This window comes from Panthera leo, chromosome D3, assembly GCF_018350215.1.
Source record: "Panthera leo isolate Ple1 chromosome D3, P.leo_Ple1_pat1.1, whole genome shotgun sequence".
In the NCBI taxonomy this organism is placed as follows: Eukaryota; Metazoa; Chordata; class Mammalia; order Carnivora; family Felidae; genus Panthera; species Panthera leo.
In genome coordinates this window covers 46,121,873-46,140,905 of record NC_056690.1, presented here as the reverse complement: position 1 = coordinate 46,140,905, position 19,033 = coordinate 46,121,873, and the positions used below count along the sequence as shown (strand labels likewise).

Here is a 19,033-nt window from a genome sequence, read left to right as displayed (position 1 = left end):
CTCAGTCCACCAAGGATGGAGTGGGCCCTGGGAGACCCGCCAACACTAACCCAGCTCTGAAAGGCTGTGTTTCTAAAACCAACACTGGATGCCAACGCCGGCGTGCTCTCTTGCCTGTGCACCCCTCCACCTCCGCCCCACCGCATCCTTGCCCTCCCCCAGCACAGTGTGTGAGGGAGGGAGGGAGGGTCAGGTTCGGAGCTGTTCATGGCCTCGTGCCCTTCTCACCCCCAACCTGCTCCGGCTTCTGCCCCCACCATTCCCCTGGAGTTGCTTAGGCTGAAGTCACCGATGGCTGCGTTTATGCGACTTCCGTTGGCCTTGTACACCATTCACCAGGTTCACTGCTGCCTTTCCTTGAGTCTCTTGGCCCCCTTGACCTGTTGGTTCTCTTTCCCGGTCTCTGGCTCTTCCTTCTCCCTTTCTTTCGTCTGCCCTTCAGGGTCTCCCAAGGCTCTGTGTCAGGAGCCCTTTGCTCCCATGCACACTCTCTGGATAGTCTCATCCACACCCATGGCAGCGCCCCCGCTCCATTCACTGTGATTCCTGTGTCCCATCTCCAGCCCAGGCCTCTCTCTTGAGCTCAGATCCCCACGGCCTGCTGCCTCTAGCTGTCTGCCCAGCTGTTTCCTGGGCATCTGAAATGCAAAGGGACCAAACCGGAACTGCTGTTTTCCTAACCTGCTTCCTACTTGGCGATCCCATGATCCTGATCATCACCACCCAAGTCAGAAATATAGGGATTCTTTTTTTTTTTTTTTTAACGTTTTTTTTTTTATTTTTTTTATTTTAGTTTTGGGACAGAGAGAGACAGAGCATGAACGGGGGAGGGGCAGAGAGAGAGGGAGACACAGAATCGGAAACAGGCTCCAGGCTCCGAGCCATCAGCCCAGAGCCTGACGCGGGGCTCGAACTCACAGACCGCGAGATCGTGACCTGGCTGAAGTCGGACGCTTAACCGACTGCGCCACCCAGGCGCCGCAATATAGGGATTCTTAAAGTCCTGGTTTGGTCGTCTTCCCCCCACCCCTCCACCACACCCTGTTTCTGAATCTGTCCCCTCCTTTCCATTCCCACTGCTGCTGTCACCTTGGTCAGATGCTCATCTGTTTTTCAGGACTATCTGGCTAGGGGCCAAATGACATCTTGCTCCCCCAAGCCCTTGGGCAGCCAAGTAGGGCCTGGGTTGAGCAGACCTGGCTTGGACTGTCTTTGCGTTGTGTGTGTGCCGTCGCCTGCCATCGCCTGCCATCGCCTGCCAGGTGTGCAGTAGTGCCTGGCTGCCTTCCCTGCCTCTGCCTCTGCCTCTCCCCCTGCCTCTCCCCCTCACCTTCCTCCACACTGCACGCAAGTGACCTTCTGATACAGATCCGATCACGTGCCCATGTACTTGGGGACTACGCATGACCTACACAGAGGCATGTAAAGCTTGTCACCACCAGGATACCATCTACCTCTAGGGTTTTAGAAAATCCAGCCACAACCAAACTTCTCATGTTTCCTAGACCATGTCGTGATGTTTTCTTTCTTGTGATCTGTCAGAGAACCTCTTCAACACCATCTCATTTATTCTAAATACGTGCCCACTGTGCCAGGCTGAGTCTATAGTAGTGAGGAAGAGCCATGGCCCTACCATTCTGGGCTCCTCGTACGTAGCATCAACCGAGAAGGGAAGACACTAGACAAATCATTACACCCACCTGCTGGATTGTACGGCCCGAGAGGCCACTCTAGGGAAGTGACATTTAAACACAGACAAAGGCTGAACAGGAGTTCAACAGGTGGGGCAAGGGGAGGGCTCCCAGGAAGAGGAGCCATCTGATGCAAAAGGCCAGATGTAGGAAGGGATTTGGCCAGTGAGGCTGGAGCTTGACAAGAAAGAGAGGGTGGCTTAGGATGAGACTGGAGACAGGACAAGACTTTGAGGCTGGGCTAGGAATGTGGGGTTTATGCTGAGCGCAGTGAACGGCCAGGGTTGGGTGTGAAAGGCCCGAGGGACCGATCAGATTTACAGCGTTGAAAGCTCATTCAGCTGTCTATGGAGGAGAAAGGACTGCAGGAGGTGAGAGGGGACCCTGTGGTGACTCTCGAAGTCTCACGAGGGAGGCTCTCAGTATTTTAGGCTGGTCTGCATGCAGTTGGAGCCTTCCCTGACACCTCAAGGAGCGTGAGCACCTCTCTCTGACTTTATACCTCTCACCCCATCTGGCAATTTCCGTATTTCATCAATTACATGCTGCTTTTTTTTTCATGTTAAAAAAATACTACTGGAGCACCTGGGTGGCTTAGTCAGTTAAGTGTCCGATCTTGATGTCGGCTCAGGTCATGATCTCACGGTTCATGAGTTCGAGCCTGGCATCGGGTTCTGTGCTGACATTGTGGAGTCTGCTTGGGATTCTCTCTCTCTCTCTCTCTCTCTCTCTCTCTCTCTCTCTCCCCCCCACCTCTCTGCCCCATCCCCTGCTTGCACCTTCTCTCTCAAAATAAATAAACTTTTAAAAAAGTATTCACTACCTATAGTTAGGACGCTTTTACTCTCAATGGCCTGCCATGATCAAATGCTTTCTTTCTTGATAGTATATAAAAGAATGGGGAATTTTACAATCAGTGGCATCTGAGGTTCAATGAAACGCAGTAGGAGTTTCCCTGGGTCTCTGCCTGCTTTCTCAGAATCCCCCTTGGCAGGGACCACGTGTTCTCTGCAAAGCCCCGAAGTCCAGCCCCAGAATTGCCAAGCTGAATATTCACTAGCCAGTCACTGAGGTTGAGAAACTCACCAAGAGCTGCTCAGGTTCTGGGAGACTGACTCATGCTTCTTATCTTCAAAGTGGACACCTTTGTTGTGAATTGAAAATGAAGATTCATCTGGTCTAGGGAAGAGATCCAGGCATTTCTACAAGGTATTTCTTCCTGGTGGACAAGTCTGATCACATAGTCAAGGCTGCACGTAAGAAACAGGGTTAGAGAGTCCTCAGGGGTATCATCATCAGGCAAAAACCAGGGGCCAGACTTCCAGGCTGAGGGGAAGAAACTGGATAAATGCCAAAATATTTTGAATCTTCATCTCCATTTCATCACTAACACTAAACAGCATTCTTTCTTTTTTAAAAAATTTTAATTCCAGTATAGTTAACATACAGTGTTATATTAGTTTCAGGTGTACAATACAGTGATTCAACAATTCCATACATACATCTCCCGGTGCTCATCACAAGTGTACTCTTAATCCCCCTTATCCATTTCACCCATTCCTCCACCCACATCCCCTCTGGTAACCATCTGTTTGTTCTCTATAGTTAAGAGTCTGTTTTTGGCTGTACCTCTTTTTTTTTTTTTTTTTTTTTTTTAATGTTTGTTTGTTTTGTTTCTTAACTTCCACATATGAGTGAAATCATATGGTGTTTGTCTTTCTCTGACTGACTGACTGACTGACTGCACTTAGATTATACCCTCTAGGTCCATCCATGTTGTTGCAAATGGACAGATTTCATTCTTTTTTATGGCTGAATAATATTTCATTGTATATGTATATGCCACATCTTCTTTAAATTTTTTTTAAAGTTTATTTATTTTCAGGGGCACCTGGGTAGCTTAGTCGGTTGAGAATCCGACTTTGGCTCAGGTCATGGTCTCATGGCTTGTGAGTTCGAGCCCTGCGTCGGGCTCTGTGCTGACAGCCCAGAGCCTGGAGCCTGCTTTGGATTCTGTGTCTCCCTGTCTTTCTGCTCTTACCCTGCTCATTCTCTCTCTCTCTCTCAAAATAAATAAACATTAATAAATTTTTTTAAGTTTATTTATTTTGAGACAGAGAAAGAGCATGAATTGGGTAGGAGTAGAGAGAGAGGGAGAGAGAGAATCCCAAATAGGCTCTGCACTGACTGTCAGCGCAGAGCCCAACTCGGGGTTTGAACCCACAAACTGTGAGATCATGACCTGAGTCGAAACCAAGAGTTGGATGTTTAACCAACTGAGCCACCCAGGTGCCTCAATATGCCACATCTTCTTTATACATTCATCTGTTGGGACACTTAGGTTGCTTCTATAATTTGGCTATTGTAAATAGTGCTGCAATAAACATAGGGGTGCATATATCTTTTCAAGTTAGTGTTTTTGTATTCTTTGGGTAAATACCCACTGGTGAAATTACTGGATCATAGAATAATTCTATCTTTAACTTTTTGAGGAACCTCCGTATTGTTTTCCACAGTGGCTGCACCAGTTTGCATTCCCACCGGCAGCGCATGAGGGCTTCTTTTTCTCCACATCCTCGTCAACACTTGTTGTTTCTTGTGTTGTTGATCTTAGCCATTCTGACTAGTGTAAGCTGATATCTCATTGTAGTTTTGATTTGCATTTCCCTGATGATGAGCAATGTTGAGCATCTTTTCATGTGTCTGTTGGCCATCTGGATGTCTTCTTTGGAGAAATGTCTGTTCATGTCTTCTGCCCATTTTTAATTGGATTATTTGTTTCTTGGTGTTGAGTTATATAAGTTCTTTATATATTTTAGATACTACTCCTGTATCACATATGTCATTTGCAAATATCTTCCTCCATTCAGTAGCTTGTCTTTTAGGTTTATTGATTGTTTTCTTTATAAACAACATTTCTTGTCAGGGCAAATTAGGAAACAATTGCGTGGATTACATACGTATTTAGTTATTTTAAAAAAACCCTTTATTTTGGGGCTCCTGGGTGGCTCATTTGGTTAAGTGTACAACTCTTTATTTTGGCTCAGGTCATGATCTCATGGTTTGTGAGATTGAGCCCCATGTCGAGCTCTGTGCTGACAGCACATAGCCTACTTGGGATTCTCTCTCTTCCTCTCTCTCTGCCCCTTCTCTGCTTGCACACACACATTCTCTCTCTCAAAATAAGTAAACATTAAAAAATATTTTTAAAACCTTTATTTCCTTTATCAGTGGAATAAACTATAATAAATTGTAGAACACGCAGAGGAAAAATGTCCCAGAAATCAAGTGTGATCCTACTTCATAGAGGATACTACTCTATTCTTTCAGACTTTTTTTCTAGGCACATATATAGACATACTTACATAAATGATATACTATCCTATTTTCCTGATCAATTTGTCAGGAATCTCTATTTGTGTCCTCATTCCACTTACATGGAACATGATGTGTTGGCAAGTACCTGTGTGTAAACTTGTAGGTGATTTCTAGTAGGTTGGCATTAAAAGCTGCTCTGTGATGAGTATTGCTGTGATATTTTCTCAATATGATTCACTTTCCTGATCATTTAGCCTGGAGCCTCAACAAAGTGACCAGATATTACCAGGAACACGGCTGTATATGACATCTCTTAGACTTAACCTATGACTCACATTGAGGCCTCTTTTGTCCATTCTGTGTCAGGTTTCACCAGACTCAACTCCGGAAAGGAAGGTTGACCTCCTTATGACCTTGTTCCCAGGTTATGAGAATATACTCCATCTGTAACTGTGGTTCATTGTCACCATCCCTGTTTTTTTGTGCATGCATGCGCAAACACACACACACAGCTTGACTTTTATAAGGTAACGTGTGGCTTGTGGAAATAGTCTTGCTACCTTGCAGATATAGTTGTCACAGTTGAATATTACAATATTGCTACTCATTCTTTTGGTTGTTCAACATTTATTAAGTGTATACTCTATATCAGACATTTGGCTATGGAGATATAGAGGACACATTGGTCACCCTCACAAAACTCAGCTAAATGGAAGAACCAACGTGTAAACACACTCTGTGATGCCCATAGAATGTCATATGGGCTGAAACGGGTGTGGAGGGACCAGAGGTGACCACTGGTAAGTCTGTTTGGAAGGGTCAGGGGTGAGATTTGAACCCAGTCACACAGATGGTAGGAATTTTCAAAGTGCAGGGATAAAGGGCACTCCAGTCAGGCAGAGGAAGCAGCAAATGAAGGTAGTGGTTTGAAAGGGCCGGTGGGATGCCACCGCAGGACTGGCAGGCTGGCTGTGGCAGAATAGCATCATAAAAGGTCAGCCTCTGGAGCTAGATCACCCAAACCCAAACCCTGTGACCTTGGACAACTTAGCTAATTTCTCAGTGCCTTGGTGTCCGCATCTGTAGCATATAACTTGAGACTTAATTAACCCAAAATGAAATAAGCCAATGGCTGTAGAGGGCTTAGAACAACACCGGCCCAAAGTAGGTAGCCCTCATGGTAATTTAGCTGACCCCCGGTTATGTTAGCTATTTATTGTTATTTTTGGTGGTATGCCTTTTGAGAAGTTATACTGACCCATTCAGAACACTGAGGTATCACGAGGACTTATCACCGGGTGACTTTGGGACTGAGGAGCCTCAGAAGATGAACACCCTGACATCAACTCCTCAGTTGTTTTCAGAGCCCTAGGAGACGGGGCTCAATAATGCATTTATTGCTTATTTTAATATCCATATCTCAGGTTCTGGCTCCTCTGGCCAGAGGTGTTTATTTATTAAAAAATTTGTTTTAATGTTTATTTTTGAGAGAGAGAGCACACATGAGTGGAGAAGGGGTAGAGACAGAGGGAGACAGGAGATCTGAGGCAGGCCCCACATTGTCAGCGCAGAGCCTGATGTGGGGCTCTAATTCACAGAACCGCGAGATCATGACCTGAGCCAAAGTCAGACATTTAACTGCCTGAGCCACCCAGGTGCCCCAAGACATGTTTAAAATAAAATAAAACAAGCAGTCTCTCTTCTGAGAAATGGGTGAACTGTTTCAAGCACTGTATTGATTTGCTGCCCTGTGTCGGAAGCCCCTAGACAGACACTTGCTGGGTGAACATGTTTACTATTCATGGAAGAGCTGGGACGTGCTTTTTGTCCCTGTCTTATTGCTACTTTCCTGCCAAACTGTTGAGATGTTGATTACATTTGGTTCTTTTAATGACACATTTCCCTACTGAAGGGATAAGTGTCCCCACCAGGTGGCAGTAGAGTCAAGGTTGGCGTGGCCAGCTGAGGCAGGTTTGGCACACAGATGCAAGCCACTCCTTTGCATACAAATAAGATCTATTTATTAAAACAGTACAAACTGGATTATTTAGTAATGCATGAAAACTGAAGATAGCCTTCATAGCAAAACATGTTTCCTTGTCAGTGGTTCACGTTAAAAAAAAAATTGAGATATGATTGACATATAACATTATATTAGTTTCAGGTGTACAATATACCGGCTGGATATTTGTATGTATTGCAAAATGATCACAATAAGTCTAGTTAACATGCATCACCATAGGTAGTTATAAAATTTTTTTTCTTGTGATAAGTACTTTCAGGATCTACTCTCAGCAACTTTCAGATCTACAATACGGTATTAGTAACTATGGTCACCATGTTGTACGTTACATCCCCAAGACTTATTTCTTTTATAACTGGAAGTTTGTACCTTTTGAGTGCTTTAATTTTAACAGACTTAAAAAAAAATCGTTTATTCATTCTTGAGAGAGAGGAAGAGAGAAACACAGAGAGAAAAAAACGCAAGTGGGGGAGGGGCAAAGGGGAAGGGGTCAGAGAATCTGAAGCGGGCTCTGTGCTGACAGCGGAGAGCCCGATGTGGGGCTCAAACTCATGAATTGTGAGATTGTGCCCTGAGCCGAAGTTGGATGCTTAACTGACTGAGCCACCCAGGCACCCCGAGTGCTTCATTTTTAAACAATATGTTCATACTTCAATTTCCCTGAACTAGAGTAATAAAAACTATAGTTTGTCCTCAACTAGCAAAGTAATCCTTTTGAAATGACCAGAATTAATCTGTCATTTCCTCTATCAAATATAGAAAAATCTATGCTTTTCCTTGCTAGAACTTTTTTTCCTGAGTGCAAAGGACTAATTCCCTTTAGATGACTAATAAAAAGGAGAGGCTAAAGGTAGAGTCTGCATTAGAATTTCCTCATTTCAGAGAGCTTTAAATGCCAATTTCCCCAGTCTGCCCTTTCTCTCTTTTTGGGGGCGGTGGGGGGAGTTAACTGTTCTTTCTCCATTTTCATGTTTCTTCACTTATACATCATCCCCGAGGATTTATAACACTGCCCAGAGTCAGAGCCGGATTAATGAAAGGAAAATATAAGGAGATAGATTGGAACAGAAGTTGAACAAGAGCTTAATTTCTCTTCTTACACAGGTCACATCAATTTCTCTCTTTTTTCTTGGTGTGTAAGATATTTGAAGGCTTAGCCCTGGCATCATTTTGGGGTTTTGTGAGTAAACATAATTCCAGTGGTGAGGGTAGTAAAACTGCACACCCAGAGTGCTTTGCCCAGATGATTCAACTCTGGACCTCTGAGTCATTCTTCATGTGGTCCAAGCAGAAAAAGCCCCAAGAAATACTGAGGTGCAGCAAATGCTTAAGGCCCCGATAAGCTTACTCAAAACTTATTTGCCTCTGGATCTAAATATTTCCTTTTAGGGGCGCCTGGGTGGCTTAGTCGGTTAAGCGTCCAACTTTGGCTCAGGTCATAATCTCGTGGTTCATGGGTTTGAGCCCCATGTCGGGCTCTATGCTGACAGCTCAGAGCCTGGAGCCCGCTTCGGATTCTGTGTCTCCTTGCTCTCTGCCCCTCCCGCACTCATGCTCAATCTCTCTCTGTCTTCAATAATGAATAAACCTTAAAAACAATTAAAAATAAAATATTTTCTTTTAAGGGGAAAAAGAATTTTTAAATAGTAACTAGAAGTCTCTTTATTTTCATACAGAAAACTTCTCCTGCAAAGATCTGTAGGTAAGTTTAAAAAAACCCCAAAAACCCACAGCCCTCTAAAATAGAAGATTTAACCTAATTTTAACTGTTGATGATAAACTGTTGCAGATTCCTATTTGAGAGTGGACAGAATTTATTATGTACGCTTATATACCCCTATTTTGTGTCTTATTCTAAATTTTACTCTTTCTCTCTTTGTGTATTTTTTCCCTGAAATATTCTGTTCCTAAGGGGAAAATAACGTGTGCTAGATTTCAGCTGCTGTCGCCCAAACCTTCACTAAGAGTTGTGCACTGCTGATGGGAGAAGTAAAATGGAAAACATGGGAATGACTTAAAATTTGAAAAATATTTGTTTGCAACTTAATGGGTTTTTATGATTCCCGTGGTGGAAAAGTGCTGGCTGCAAGGCCAGGGATCTGAGTCGTCGTCTTGGGCCATGGCAAAGTGACTCAGGGCAGACTTCACAGCCCTCTGTGCCTCATTGCCTCGGCTGGAACACGAACCGGGCTGGACCCTCAGGCGGTCCCTGTGCCTCCAGTGTGCTAACTGCCTTGTTCTCTAGCTGCTTCCGGCTTCCTCTACAATAGCCACGAAGCTCATTCCTGAAGATAGGAAACTAACAGACACACGGATTTAGGACTTTTTGTTTTGCTTTTATTATAGGCTGCTACTTGGAAAAAAAATAACAGCAACACTGTCAGGACTCATTCTCTTGTTTAAAAGATTAGCAGGTGTTAAAGAGAGGCATTAAAACCCACTAATACCTGATATATTAAGGTATTGCTCAAGGCCCGGTTTGGTGGGAAAACCAGGTGCTGTCTCACACCTGGCTGGCCCCCATCTTCTCTCAGCCCCAAGGGGCTGTCTAACACTCACTGCCTGTGGATGGGGAAGGATCCTATATTCTATAAAGTCTTCTACTATAGGTAGACACCCAGTCCATTAGAGTTCTTTTCTCCTTCCACCTGCCTCATCCTATGTGGTCCCAGAAACCCTTCCGACAGCCTCCCTCCACTCACCACACCCTTTGCCTCTGAGTGCCTCGGTAATCTGGTGCCTTGGAGTCTTCTTGAAGCCATTTGTGTGCCTTCTTAAGAGTTGGCAAGGCTTTAGGATGGGGATGGGCTAGAATGGAGGACCTTCCTGTGACTCAGGATGTTCCCTGTCATCCTGACCTTCCCAGGGTTGTGAGGTCCCAGCTCTGAGGAGTCCTCTGTACCGGTTCCCCTGCCTCGGTCCAGCCGGCCATGCAGGGCGGGTTATGCATATTTGGCAGGAATGCCGTCTGAGTGACGTTGGGTCCTTTCAGGATGTCATATCAGGAGGCACATGATGTACATCTGTCCTCTCATTGGAGATGTTAAGTTTGATCACTTGGCGAAGGTGCTGCACCCAAGGTTTTAATGTGCTTTCTTTTGCCCAAGTGCTATAACTACAGCCTGACTGCCCAGTTTTCCACTAGTGTATTTTTGGGCATCTGCAGTTTGAAAAAAATCTCCTTTTATTATCTATTTCACCGGCATCCTGTTTTTCTCCAGTGAGCCAGCTGTGGTTTTACAAATGCCTGTGTCTGGGGAAAGGCCAGCTGAGCACCGGGGAAGAAACTGTCTGGTCACCAGTGGAGCACATGGTTGACAACTACCTACTGGGGTTCTCAGAGGAGGGACGGGGGAACGGGGCTTGGTCTCACAGGGTCTTGGCCTCATCCGTGCTCCACTCGATGTGTTTCAATCTCCACGGTCTCTGGGAAACACTTTGATGTTGAAAAGTGAAGCTGCCTGTTTTATCTCCCTTTGCACAGTGCCCTCTTTCTCCTGGCTGCTGCAGGATGCCTCCCCTTCAATGACTCCCAGGTCAGTTCAAGTGCATTCATTTTGCCTTCCAAGTGTCTTTTACTCTCTGAAGCCTGCATGTATGAGCAGAACTTTCTAGTCCTTCCTTCTAGAATCAGAAGAACCCTAGTCTGTACAAATGCATTTCAAAGCTTCCGGGCCGGGTACCTCTTGGCCAGGTTAACATCTTTTCCTCAGGCTATTGCCTTCTCCCCAAGGCTGTGGCAATGCAGCGGGGCTCTGGCCTGTGGGTGCTGTGGTGGGTGCAGTCTGCCCTCTGTAGGTGCTTGGAGGACCCACAAGCCAGTGCCCAAGTTGTCTTAGCCTCATGCATTGAGGCAAAGTTGATTTTCCCCCTCAGCCAAGGGCCTCATCTGTAGAGTGATTTTCACTTTGTTATCCTGAGTTTTTCTTTATTAGGCACTGAGGACCCACCCCTACCCCCCAGTACTGTCATCTCATTAGTGGGTCTCTTTTCTTTCTTTTCTCCCCCAGCAATTATTAAGTCCCCATCAAGTGTCAGGCATTGAGCCAGGCTCTGGGGACACAAAGAAGAATTGTCCTCATCCAGGCAGAGTCTAGACAGAGCGAAGGGGAGGGGGACAGATAATAAACAGATAATTACAACAGGGAGGCCAGAGCTCTGTCCTGGGGAGATACGGGATGTTGTGAAGCACCTAAGAAGACTCAGGGACCCAGAAAGGAGGAATAGCTAACAATTATAGGGAGCTATCTATGTGCCAGGCTCTGTGCCAATGTTTTACAAGTCTTATTTTATTTAAAATCTCACAGTGTTATGAGGAAAGGGACTATTATTATCTCCGCTACAGAGCTAAAGAATAATGAGGCCCCAGAGCACCTGGGTGGCTCAGTCAGTTGAGCGTTCAGCTCTTGATTTTGACTTGGGTCATGATCTCACAGTTTGTGAGTTCACACCCCGCATTGGGCTCTGTGCTGACAGTGAGGAGCCTGCTTGGGATTCTCTGTCTTCCTCTCTCTCTTCCCCTCCCCACTTATGCTCTCTTTTTCTCAAAAATAAATAAATATTTTAAAAAGAAAAGAATAATGAGGCCCCAAAGGTCCCCAGCTAATGAATAAGTGGGGATTTTAGAACTGATACCAGATGTATCTGGTATGATAGCCCTACTCTGCTATCGGACCGAAATCTTGAAGGGTGAAGAGGAGTTGGGTGGGAGAACAAAGCAGGTGTGGGCACAGTCCTGGAGCTGTTCTGAGTATTCTGTGATTCAAATTTAGTGAGCACATCTTATGTGCATGCCCCTGTGCCAATTCCTGCCCTGCGGGAATTTACAGTCTAGTGGATGGTAGAGAAAGAGACAGGTGACAAGTGAAATAGAGCATGTCAGATGAGATAAGCTTCTGTGGAGAAAAATAAGGAAGGGAAGAAGAGAGGGAGTGCCCCCCCCCCCAAGTTGGTGGAGGGGGAGCATTCATGCTTGGGGAAGTGCAAATTCTTTCCCTGGAGGGGGTACAGTAGATAGGACTGGGCTTGTCAGAGAGATCCTTGGGTGTCATGAGTTTGAAGTTAATCCTAAAGTCCCTGGGGGACTAGTGAATGATTTTAAGCCATAGCCAACACCATTGGATTAGCCTTTTAGAGACAGTGTGAGGACAGTGTGGAGAATGGGGCAAGGGGTGCTGGAGACAAAGAGCCCTGTTAGGAAGATTTTATAAGCAACCAGCTGAGAAATGAGGACGGACTGGCCCAAGACCCCGAGAGTCCTGTTGTGGAACTCTTGCTTGGCACTGTGCATCCGTTATTTAGGGTTTCCAAGTGCTATGCTGGATCCTGTTTGTCTATACTTACAGCCACTTTTTTTTTTTTTAATCCTGTGTTACAGTTTGATCCAGATGGATATTTCTGGGCTGTAATTCACTTATTCTGTGTAGGTAAGTTTTAAAAGAATGCTTACTTAAATAATTGAGGCTTATTATTTAGACCTTATCATATATGTCCACTTTTCAGTGACTCTGAGCAATAGGAAGATTAAAGACCAGGTGTCCATGGGAATCTACCCCCAAAACCACAAGCACACTTTACACACTGTATGTATGTTCGCCAATTTGACAATAAATTATATTAAAAATAAAAATTAAAAAAAAGACCAGGTGTCAGGATTAAAATTACATGGGCATTTTCTGATCTGATTTTCCTGTTTTGGAGTTTTCTTCAAATATTTTCATTTCTGATATAGTCTCCTCTTTTTCTCGACAAACATTAATTAACTCACCATGGCTCGGGCCCCACTTGCTCAAGTCTACTTGCGACATGCCGGTTGGTGTTCTCAAAAAGTGGTGAGGGAGATCCAGAAGTTTGGGTCAGAAACACCCTCTTTCAGCAGTATACCCCAAGAAAAGCAAGGGAGGGAAATAAAAAGGCTGTCTGACTTTATTTCAAATCATACGCTCATTGTTTCCTGTCCGCTGTCGTGGAGGGAAAGCAGTGCCCTGACTTTGTTACACACAGTTCAGAGATCCAGTGTTTCTTTCTCCTGGGCACCCTGCAAAGGAAGCCGAAAGCTTCCTGTTAATTGTCTCCTTCTGCTGATCACGAGCCTTCCTGGCCCAGCACTCTTCTGTACTGAACTTTTATCACAGGGATTGTGGCTTTCACATCCTGGAGCCCTCCAGTGTTGTTGTCGCCCCCTGTCGGCTGTGGATGTCCCTTGTGGGAAGGGCGGCCCTTGTCCATGTGGGTTTCACGCTTCCCTGGAATTGCCTGCAGCCCTTTATGCAGAATGCCCTGTGCCAGTAACACCCATTGCTTCGTTTTCAGGGGCTTATAAGATATTGCAGAAGTCCTGGAAACCCAATGCGTTAAGGTAAACTTTAAAATTTTTTTAAAGTTTATTTTATTTTTTTTTTTGAGAGAGATAGAGAGCAAGCAGGGGAGGGGCAGAGAGAGAGGGAGGCAGAATCCCAAGCAGGCTCCACACTGTCAGCACAGAGCCCCAAGGGGGTCGGAACCCACAAACCGTGAGATCATGACCTGAGCTGAAATCAAGAATTGGACACTCAACTGATTGCACCACCCAGGCAACGCTAAAGTAAAATTTAATTAATTCATTTATTTTTATTATTTTTTTTAATGCTTATTTATTTTTGAGAGAGATAGAGACAGAGTGTGAGCTGGGGAGGGCCAGAGAGAGGGGGAGACACAGAGTCTGAAGCAGGCTCTACAGAGCTCCATGTGGGGCTCAAACTCATGAACCGTGAGATCATGACCTGAGCCAAAGTCAGATGCTTAACCAACTGAGCCACCCAGGTGCCCTAAGGTAAACTTTTAAAGTGTGGTGAGTTCTTGTTTGGTTAAAGCAAAGAGGTGAGGCCCATAGTGTTGTGAGCTTGTTCTGTTCAGCCAGAAACTCTGTAAGTCTGGGTTGTGGTCAGGGCACAGCAGCCTGGGGCCCCCAAAGCCATTTGTCCTGCTGTTGGGCTGTTCCAGGCGGGGTCCACCAGCACCTGATCATACCAATGACGTTTGAAGAGCAGGGGGGTCCTCTACCTTCTCCCTTCAGAGGCAGCATTCAGACGACATTTTTATAAAAATTATGTGACTCGCTGCTTTGGGCCCTAGTTAACTTCTTCCAACTCAGAGACCAACTCTTTTTTCTGGTTTCCTCAGCCCCTTCCTAACTTGACTTTGTTTAGACCCAGAAATTCCCCAGTCTGTTCTGGGGTAAAATGAGGCCTCTATTGTGGGCAGTCAACATACCAGCCTTGGCAAATGTAAATGGAAGAGACGGGAGTCCCGGTGTGAGTTGGGCTGCAGCTGGGAGGTCAGAGGCCCTAGACTGGCCTCACTGGCCTCTCGGTTTCAGGGCCCGCTGGTGGGCCTGAAGGGAAGGACCCCTGGGAGAGGGTTATGCTCGGAGGCTGTGACTTGGGTCCCTAGAGCACCTTTCCTTCTTTTAATGAAGTGTTTCTGCAGCAAGAAGCCAGTGGAGTTGCCAGATAAAATACAGAATGCCCAGTTAAATTTGAATTTCAGATAAGTAGTGATACTTTTTTTAGTGTAGCTATGTCCCAGGCAATATTTGGAGCATACTTAAACATGATTCTTTATCTGAGATTCAGATTTATTTGGGTGTCTTATATTTTTACTGGTCAAATATGGCAGCCCCAGGAGCCAGTCCAGTGGCCTGAGAGTTGACATTCCTTTTTAAGGAGGCAAACTACATGTAGAAGATAATCTGCCACAGGTGAACATGTGTGTGATAGCACCAAACTGGGAAATGTGTTTTAAAAATGAGCCAGGGGCGCCTGGGTGGCTCAGTCGGTTAAGTGTACGACTTCTGTTCAGATCATGATCTCGAGGTCCTTGAGTTTGAGCCCCGCATTGGGCTCTGTGCTGACAGCTCAGAGCCTGGAGCCTTCTTCTGATTCTGTGTGTGTGTGTCTCTCTCTGCCCCTCCCCCACTCACACTCTGTCTCTCTCTCTCAAAAATAAATAAACATTAAAAAAATTTTTTTAAATGAGCCAGGAACTAGTTTTGAATATACTCATTTGGTATACTCGTTATACCATTTATTAACAGTTTTTAAATGTAGAAACTTAACCATAGATATAATTTATTAGTAGAAGATGACTATTTTGTGTATGTAAAACACTTCTACTATTTCACATGTTTTATCTTTTTTTTCTTTTTTCTCATTCCTTAGTGACATTGACCAGCAGTACTTAAACTACATGTTCAGGTAAAATATAATTTACATTTTCAAAGAACAACTCACGTCTTTCTGGCACTAATGGATTTTTATTTTCCAATATTTTGATTCTGAGCCGATGTGCCTACCAGAAAGGCAAGCTAAATAATTTGTGAGATGACTTAAAGTCGAGGAAACCAAATCGTAGTTCTGTCCGTAGACTAGGCAAGAGGGACCTCTGTCTGGCTCCATACTTCAGAAGGCCATGCTTCTCCCCATGGCTTATGGAGTCTGTAAGGCTAAGGGGACATTTCTTCCCAGGGCTCATACCCTCCTTTCTAGCCTGGGATCTAGAATTCCCTGCTCAATTGGTCCCGAGCTTGATTCCAAGGCCTCCTTGGGTCTGTCTTCCCAACTCTTTCCTAGACCCAAGAAGTGTCCAAAACCAGGCTGTTAGTGGGGGAGGAGGGTGTGCATGGAGGGTGGACTTGCAGGCTGATGTGTCCACACACAAGCGTGTGAGGCCTCAGTGTGCAGGAAGGAGCCTGGGGTGGAAAGAGAAGGGGGCTCACTGGGGGCCAGGAGCCAGAGGCTGGATCTGTCTATGCGACCACATTCTGATATGAAGCTCTAAGGACTCCAAGAATTCTGAGTTCTAATCCAGGCTTCCAGGTTGTTTTGAAGGTATATTTATTTATTAAGATAGAATGAAGTTTGAAGCTTGATTTATAATATTTAAATACAGTATATGGACTGTTGTTCATATACCATTGGCTAAAGCCAAGCAAAGAATAGGGCTCTGTCAGCTAAATAGAACAGCTGCCTAGTGTTTTTGGAGGTTAGTGGTCGCTGACTGGGACCTAGCTGAGAAGGAGCATGAGCTCTGCCATGGAGAGCCCAAGTTTGCACGAATGCAGCCATGCTTGGGAAGATTACCTGGGCTGTGGATGTGCCTTTCAGCATTTGGTCATGCTGATTTCTGCAGGAAGTTCATCTTAAAACGTTCAACATGAGCTGTACTCTCCATCTGCAGATAAAGCTCATAAATATCAGTTTATTAAAATGCCTTTTTTGAGAGGATCCACTCCAAGCATGGCTATAGGCCTCTTTTGTACTCTGCTGAAAACAATCATTAGTTCCACTCTGCCCAGACATACCAGCAGCCTTTCAAGAGAGTCTTCTGAAAATGCAGAAGGCTCTTGATGTTTAAAATGTTTCCGTGACATCAGAATACGCTGGCAGTTCTTTTTCTCCCCAGAACTTATTATAGTCTGCTCGAGTGGCAAAGGAATAAGGGGATGGAAAAGTGAGCCTCTGTGACCCCTGACTCATTCTTCTGTCAGCCCAGCTCCTTCCCCTCCAGTAAGAACACTCATTGCCTGTGAGCCTGGTGCCAAAGGCTTCCTGGCTGGGCCTGCCCCGCACCCCACTGAAGAAGCCACGATTCTGTTTCCAAGGATTTCAGTACAAGTGATGAAGATATGTGAATCAGAACGAGGGCTGCCGTTCAGTTTCCTGTGGGCACTGGACACTGAGGCCATCAGCACCCAGAGAACTGGGATCCTTCAGATCCCTAAGGCAGCTGTGCTGGTCTGCCAGCCAGAAGCTCTGCCTGACAGAGCCAACAACTGGTTTGATCTCCCTTTTTTTTTTTTTTAATTTTTTTTTTTTAATGTTTATTTATTTTTGAGACAGTGAGAGACAGAGCATGAATGGGGGAGGGGCAGAGAGAGAGGGAGACACAGAATCGGAAGCAGCCTCCAGGCTCTGAGCCATCAGCCCAGAGCCTGACGCGGGGCTCGAACTCACGAACCATGAGATCGTGACCTGAGCTGAAGTCGGACGCTCAACCGACTGAGCCACCCAGGCGCCCCTTGATCTCCCTTTAAAAAAAAAAAAAAAAAAAAAAAAAATTAAGCTTATTTATTTTGAGAGAGAAAGAGGGAGAGAGAGCAGAAGCAGGGGAGAGGCAGAGACAGAGAATCCCAAGCAGGGTCCACACCACCAGTGTAGAGCCCAACACAGGGCTTGAACTCATGAACCACGAGATCATGACCTGAGCTGAAGTCGGACACTTAACCGACTGAACCACCCAGGCGCTCTCCTGGAAAGTCTTTTTTAAGTAGACTCCATGTCCAACGTGAAACTTGAACTCATGACCCCGAGATTAAGAGTCACGTGCTCGACCGACTGAGCCAGCCAGGTGCCCCCTGGGAATTTAATTTACCCTCTACAAATTTAATTTTGTGGCAAAAGTAGATTCAGCTCACACCCAACAGCTATTTTTTTAGATTGCAGCCTATTTGTAATTCACAGTTTGCTTTGTTTAGCTTACAAATATTCTTGGAAGATTAGGTGAGTGTGATAATTCTTGGTGGCATAGATGACCTCAGAGTGGGGCATAGATCCTCCGTCCGTCACAGGGTACATTCAGCCCTCTTGTCAAAATCTGAGGCATCTTGGGAGATTCTCACCCTCTCACTGACAAGTTGGAATTAGGCAGAATGAGACCATTCAGTGCAGATAATTTGCATTTAGGCTAATTTCACTCTTTCCAAGTAGAATGGGTGGAAATATACATTGTGATTTTTCAGTGCTGGGAAAGACTTCTTCACTGCTCTGCTGTTTCTTTTTCAGTGTGGTGCTCCTGGCAGTTGCATCTCATCCGACAGGTAAGTCGGACTGTTTTATGTGGCCCATTCAACCCAGTGCTCTGACACCACACCCTCCCCGCCCCCTTATTATCCCTAAGGGACGTTTTGTAGGAGAATGTGGTTTGCCTTCAGGATGGAAGCTCAGGGGTTAGGCACGGCCCACATTGAACCTGGTCTCAAGGACCCATTGTGGATTTATCGCCCATGAATTTATTCTTACCCTTTCTTCAATTTTGTTGTCTGTGTTTTCATCTGGTGTGGTCTCAGATGTACAGACAGGCTTATTATCTGCCGGATAAACTAGTGCTCACCTTCTCCACTTCTAAAGTTCCTTCTTCAAACATCCAGAATCGCTCTTCAATCCTAGTGCTAAAGGATTTGGTGAGAAAGTTCAAATTCACCCTACTTCTAATTGACCTCCTTCCATACCTTTTTATCATATATTAGCCTGCAATATTCAAGATTCCTGATTAAGGAAGTCAAGTTTTAAAGCTTACCTTTACCTTGTTGCTGCCTTGGTTACTCTATAGTGGTTTTTCAGATTCAGGAATTGCCCACAATACTCTATTCCATTGTGGTTTTTTACCGTTTTGAAGTTGGTGCCAAAGATAAGGAAATAGTATCTGTGTGCAGAATGGCTGGAAATACATGTTTTCTTGGCCACGCTCCTTAAACTAATGTTTGTTGGCCATTTGCTGTGCATGAGACATTTCCCGAGCTCTCAGAGTCTCAGTTAAAATGAGAAAGGTGAACCGGGTTGTTTCTAAGGCCCTTTCTAGCTCCTATGGTGCCCAAAACAATGAAAGGTTTCTGTTGGTGCTTTTAGCTGCTTCAGACTCTTTGAATTAGTATCTTGAGGGAACTGTCGAGAGTGACTCAGTGTTTCTAGATTGTATGTGACCCATCCAAACCGTGCCTCATGGGGATAATTTGAATTACCTTTTTCTCAATGCATTAGTCTACACTTGCCCACACTGATGCGCATCTATTTTCTGCACGTTCCCACAGTCTGGTGTTATCTCCAGACTCTGAGGTTTGCTGTGGAGTGCTCGCTGCACTCTCACGTGTTGAAAGCCTATCCTTTGTAAAATAAAAATCATATGGACCCCATGGTGTTGACCCTGAACAGTCTGCTCACCCATACTGCTGGTTGTCTGCCTTTAC

The 19,033-nt window shown here is 45.2% G+C and overlaps 1 protein-coding gene across 6 annotated transcripts in view; it reads left to right on the top strand.

Annotated features, from left to right (window-relative positions):
• TMEM241 (transmembrane protein 241) overlaps positions 1-19,033 on the top strand; it is a 114,938-nt gene that overhangs the window by 40,939 nt on the left and 54,966 nt on the right. For all 6 annotated transcript variants that reach the window (XR_006195200.1, XM_042910383.1, XM_042910387.1 and 3 more), the window contains exons 6-11: positions 8,709-8,734; positions 10,517-10,568; positions 12,410-12,458; positions 13,345-13,390; positions 15,231-15,266; positions 17,853-17,887. Coding sequence is in view for 5 of the 6 variants with exons in the window: in XM_042910383.1 (XP_042766317.1) it covers positions 8,709-8,734; positions 10,517-10,568; positions 12,410-12,458; positions 13,345-13,390; positions 15,231-15,266; positions 17,853-17,887 (244 nt within the window). In the remaining variant the exon portion in view is untranslated. The remainder of the gene's footprint in view (positions 1-8,708; positions 8,735-10,516; positions 10,569-12,409; positions 12,459-13,344; positions 13,391-15,230; positions 15,267-17,852; positions 17,888-19,033) is intronic.